Source organism: Pinus tabuliformis, chromosome 4_1, assembly GCF_031772625.1.
Source record: "Pinus tabuliformis cultivar Carrire ecotype Pingquan chromosome 4_1, CPIR1, whole genome shotgun sequence".
Classification (NCBI taxonomy): Eukaryota; Viridiplantae; Streptophyta; class Pinopsida; order Pinales; family Pinaceae; genus Pinus; species Pinus tabuliformis.
The window spans coordinates 423,652,831-423,658,680 of NC_142303.1; the positions used below are offsets into that span (position 1 = coordinate 423,652,831).

Below are 5,850 nucleotides of genomic sequence, written 5' to 3' on the forward strand. Positions count from 1 at the left end.
TTTATTCATAAGTACGTCATAAACGAGAGATTGGGCCATTAACAAATACTGCAATGTCATGGATGTAAGGTTTCTTTTCAAAGAATGGAGAGTGTATGCGAAATAAGGATACACTACATATTCTAGATAATTTCTCAAGACGAGAAATCTACAACTTATACAAATAATATGCAGAAGGTGTTGAAGGAGATGGTAATTTTATTGCATATTCATATTTTATGAAGATATATGGAGGAAAGAATTCAACAATGTTTTATTCTTAAGAAGACAAGGATGGGGGTTTGCAATACATGTGCTTCTCTTAAATAAAAAAGGGAGAAATGTCAAGGGGAAGAAAGAGGTATGAATTCATAACATTATTTTTCAAAATTGGATAGTTATCAACTATGAAAATGTATTTATTAATAGCTTTATTTTTATGTTATATGCAATTCCATTGTCAAAGCACTTCAAGAGCATCGCAATTAGCAAACAAGTGAAAGGAAAAAGTTGTATAAGCATTGAAATAAGTGTTATGATAATCCAAATAAATATTTGGGTTTGATAATTGATGGTATGGACTAGAAGAAAACACTTCTACCACATTTTGTTCGCACACCAAAAAATTTACAGGAGGAAAATTTATTCAATTTCACTTGGTCAGTTGTATGGTCTTTAATGGGAAAACGTGGCCAATGGTTTACTTAACAACTCCAAATATTCATATTGATGCAAATCTGATTATAACCATAACCCATGATGTGGTTTCTCATTGGACTGGTAATCATCCTGAAGTTTTGTATCTGCAATTAGAAAACACTATTCGTGAAAACAAAAATCAAATTGTTTTTGGATATCTAAACATGCTTGTTGAATTGGGATTTTTTCAAAAGGTAAAGGTTGGTTTCCTTCTTGTTGGGCACACTCATTACCATATTGATTAGATGTTCAGTCATTTTGCAGTAACATTGAGGAGGAAGAATGTTGGGAACTTGCCATCATTAATTGAATATATTAAGAAATCATACATTCCAAAGTCTATTTTTCACATGTTGGAAGAAACTATTGAAATGCGAAGGTTTATTATAGGATTGCATGGTGAGGATAAATGCATTGAACAACTTAATAACATTAGCTTCCAACGTCAATTTCATATCAAAAAAATTGATGGGAAAACACTTACATGGGGCAAGAAGTATTCAAGTACTTCAGAATGGGGACCATCATGATGTTTATCATTTTTGAAGTTCATTCTAGATCATCCAATAATTGCATAAAGTATATTTTTATTACAATAAGTTGCTAAAATACATAATGTACGAAGACATATGAGAGATATAAATTATTCTAAATGCTTGGAAGAAATTAAAAAATCTATTTGAGATACATATGAGTACTTTGATGTTCTTGATTCAATTTGGTGGGAGTTTTTTTTCAATAATCAAAGTGATATCATTTCAAGATCAAAAAATGAAGATATACTTTTGATGACTCCATTTATTTGGCCACAAAATATGCCAAATGAACACGAGGAAAGAAACATTGTTGAACAACAATAATCTAAAGGTATTATTAATTCTTCACAAGTAGAGGAGAGATAAATATGTATTGGTTCTAGAAGATCACGTGCACAACGTGAAACCATGAAAAACCTTTATAGGGGTTTTGTGCAAGATGTTAAGGAGGCTTGCATGATCGTAGTGTTAGAAGATGATGATCCACATGGATATCTATTTTGGGTTTCCAAGTTTATAAAGATCATTAAAGAAAATGAAGATGTTACATATGTTGAAATACATTGGTATGCCACAAATACACACCCATTCAATGGTGTGTACAAGCTAGAGATGGTAGTTGATAAAAAAATCGACAAAAATAGAAAAAGAAAGGGTACAAATATAACTCGTCATTGCATAGACCTCTTAAAATTAGAGGATGTTGACATACTTGTTTATTACTTCAATTTAACAAAGAACATAACTCTTTGCTTCGGTACCATAAATATCATGAAGAGGTTGTTACTAGAAGAAACAATGTTAAGATGGGAAGCTGTTGAACTCAGTCGTAGATCTAGAAGACTTTTGAAATTTGAAACGGCGGGCATGCATGTTGACTCAGATAGGGAAATAGTTGGTGGAAGAGAAGAATATGGGTCATCTTCATATGCATCTAGTCATTCATCTAAAGATGTTTTCGATTCTGATGGTGTGCCAAAACCTATGAGTGATTTTGAATAATTGTCTAAGACATTTTATGTAAATGATGTTTACATGGTAACTTGAAATAAATATTTTAATTTCCATATGATCTTACATGAAGTTATGGGTCATTTATATGTTTGTTGGATTATATGTTTTAATTACGAAGAATTCATTTGTTTATAATATTCACAATGCAACAATAACTTAGAGAAAAATTTTATGTTTCATTCAATTTACCAGTATTAATATTTTGATTAAAAGTATAAAAAAAATATTAGAAATTAATATTGAATTTTTAAATTATATAGTTATATTGTCATGATATTATTTATTGTTATCATTTGATATACCATAGTTTAAAAAAAATGTTGCAATTTTAATGCCCCATTAAAAGGGGATACTTCATTTTGATGGTTGATTTTTAAGTTTTGTTGCAATGGGATAAGTTGTCTTAGGCTAAGATTTGAAAAAAGCTATACTTTTAACCTTTAAAATAAAAATTACTCTTGAAATAATGACTCTTTCATTTAGGTGTTCATTTTTAAAGTTTTTTTTAGTCATATAATTTGTCCATAAGGCCATGGTTGAAATATGTTGAAAACTTAAGGCTTTTAATTCCATGGTTGAAAAATTGTCAAAATTCTAAGGTTTTTCTGAGTTATGATATTTTATCTTTAATGTTATGGTTTTGTTGTAGTGAAATCACAACACCCCCCACACCCCCCCACTATTTTAAATTTATTATCTTTATAACAATATTAGGGACTATTTTCGTAAATTTTGGCTATATCGCCTTTAATATTTTCTTTTGGTTAACTACGCGACATTTTTGCGAGGATTTTGTTTTCTTCGAATTTACATCCTAATTGATTTATTACGTTCAATTTTTTCTAACTTTCCATTTATTCTTATTTCATCTCATTTGGACTCACGATTTACAAATGGTGATTATCCAAAATTCAGTGATTTTTACCATCTAAACTAAAAGATGTACAAAATGTATATTACTTTAAATTTTGTAAATTAATTAATTATATGTAAATGTTGATTTTTATTAGTTTTTAATTCATTTTTTATTTTATTTTATTAATTGTTCTACAGAACCACCGCATTCTCGAAGCAATATGCATATATATCATAATTAAAACATTAAATAAAAACGATACATAATAAAGTCTCACATTTCATTTCTCAAAACTTTATTTTAAATTTGATTTTAAAATGTCCCAAAATCCAAAACTCTTTATTTAATAGTGGTTGTAATTTTCTGATATAGTTATAACCATATTAATGAAGTGGATGTAGTTTATGGAAAATAAAAAATCCCACTCCACATGTCCCTCCTCTCCTCATTGCTCATCTTGGCTCCCTCACTTCTCATAATTTTCTATTAAATCTCCCCTAAATCCTTATTCCTCGGAGCTCCGAGATTCTCCTTATCACTCTACATTTCATCTCGGAACTCAAATTTCTCGTAACTTTTTTATCTCCCGAGATTTCCCTTCCTTATTCCTCCTAGATTCACCTTTTTTGAGAGAGAAAATCAACATGTATATTATATTAAGAAAATATAATGAGCTGTAACATGAAAGGCCATATATCAGCCGACTGTTCCTGATGACAATAGAGGGGCTGCTCTGAGCCGATAATAAGATTGAGCTGTTCAAAAGAGGTCCAGAGGACCATACCAAAAATCAAAACATGTTCACAATAGCCATCCAAAAATAAGGAGAGATTACACCAATGAGAAGAATTCCACATAGATCATAAGAAAAACCGAAGAGAAGAAAAACATATCAATCCGAAGCAACCAGAGCAGATATGTAAACCAGCACAGAATCAATTGGAGCCTTTGACTCCTGGAAAATGCGGGCATTTCTCCACTTCCAGAGAAACCAACAGGTGAGGATAAACAACGATCTCCAAGCTGGACGTTGGTCGCTCCACCACTTGAATCCGTCCTGTACAGAGGAGAAAACTTGATGAGGAAAACCATGAGTTAAGGAGAGTTCATACCAGATTTGGGCCGATGCCGGACATTGAAAAAACATGTGGATATTTGTTTCGGGCGCTTGACAGCACATGGCACATCTACCAGGACCCATCCAACCTTTTCTTTGCAGGACCTCCCATGTGAGGTTCCTATTGGAAAAAACCAACCAGGAGAATAAAATTGCCTTGAGCGGGCATGTAGCTTTCCAGAGCTTTGAAGGAAAGATGGGCATAGGAAGCGGCGGAAGATTTGACGAGGCAGCTGCATACAAATCTTTTACAGTGACAGGCTGAGAGGAGTGCGGCTTCGACCATACCAAATCATCGATGATCCCTGACTGTTTAATACCTTTATCAGCAAAACTCTTTACCGCGGATACCCATAGATGACACAGAGAGGGAGGCATACTGAGTTCCTCTGCATCCTTCCAAGTTGGCGTCGATGAGGACCATGACTGAATCAGTTTGTTCCATGTGAATAGACCCCGTGAGTGCAGGAAGGAAACAAGATCGGGAGAGAGAGAATCTTCCAACCCAAGAACGGTGGGTTCCAAACCGATAAGGATACTGGAGCCAGTATTGATGCGCCATCTAAGGAAATCGAAGAAGAGCTCCTGAATCTTTCTGAAGCCGAGCCATATAGCAGATCCCCTTGAAGAGCCCAGTGACTTCCTCCTGTACCAGTATACCACAGGCCTACCTTTCAGATATTTTTGATTGATAATGGAGCTCCATTTGCCCACACCGAAGATACCACGATGAAGAGAATTACAGAGGAGGGCCTTGCCGAAAGATCTCATATGTAAAAGTCCCCATCCGCCCCTCCTAGATTCACCTTATTACTCCCATGCGCTCCTTTATAACTCCATCTTTAATTACCTTATGCCTCCCATATATCATACGAAGGCCCACTTAAATGGAGCCAATAGCCACTACACAATTGGCATGCATTCTATTATGATTTTTTACTAAATTAAATTATTTTATTTTAAATTAATTTGTTCTTTTTAATTAATTAATTAATTAAACATTTGTGATTATAATTTGATTTTATAATGGTAATTAATGGTATATATTTAATTAATGTATTAATTTTAATTAGGTAATTAATTAAAAATTATTCATTTAATTTAAAATTTAAAATTTTAATTAAAAATATCTAATTTTGGCTTAAGCATTCATTTTGGAAGTTCATAAATTGAATTTTACTTGGCCAAATGAGGCCCAGGATGGCTCGTTAGAAAGATAAATCATGAAAAATATTTTTGAGGTAGTTTCATAATTATATTTGGTCACTAATTGTGTCTTAACATTAGCATAAAGTTAAGCTCTGAATTTGCGATCAAAACTAATTTTCTGAACTTTGTTTTTGCATTTTCATTTGCCTAAAGCTTCTGCTGTTGTAGATATATTCGATTATGTCATATTTGACCAACAAGATCTTTGTAGAGATCGATGAGAAACTCAGATTTCTTTTATTTTATTTATTTAATTGGATTTTGATTGGAGAGTTGGTTTTTCCTAATTTTGTAATTTTGATTTTAGTGTCCAATTTAATTTATTTAACTTAATTTTTAATTGGTTTGTAACAAGAGATTGGTTGGAGAAGTTGAGACTGAAGCACTTTGGAGCAATGGAAAAAAACCAACAAAGAGAAGATGGAGAATTTGTCTTCTCC

General features: G+C 32.4%; 1 protein-coding gene across 1 annotated transcript; it reads right to left on the bottom strand.

The window, feature by feature from the left end:
• Positions 1 to 3,976: 3,976 nt before the first annotated feature.
• On the bottom strand, positions 3,977 to 4,972 carry LOC149176115 (uncharacterized). Its single transcript, XM_089421350.1, has one exon. It carries the CDS (start codon positions 4,970 to 4,972, stop codon positions 3,977 to 3,979), a length of 996 nt encoding a protein of 331 aa, XP_089277476.1.
• Positions 4,973 to 5,850: the final 878 nt, after the last annotated feature.

Bases quoted from the DNA above. Each gene is read 5' to 3' on its own strand.
- LOC149176115 (XM_089421350.1), bottom strand. From the start codon at position 4,972: ATGAGATCTTTCGGCAAGGCCCTCCTCTGTAATTCTCTTCATCGTGGT.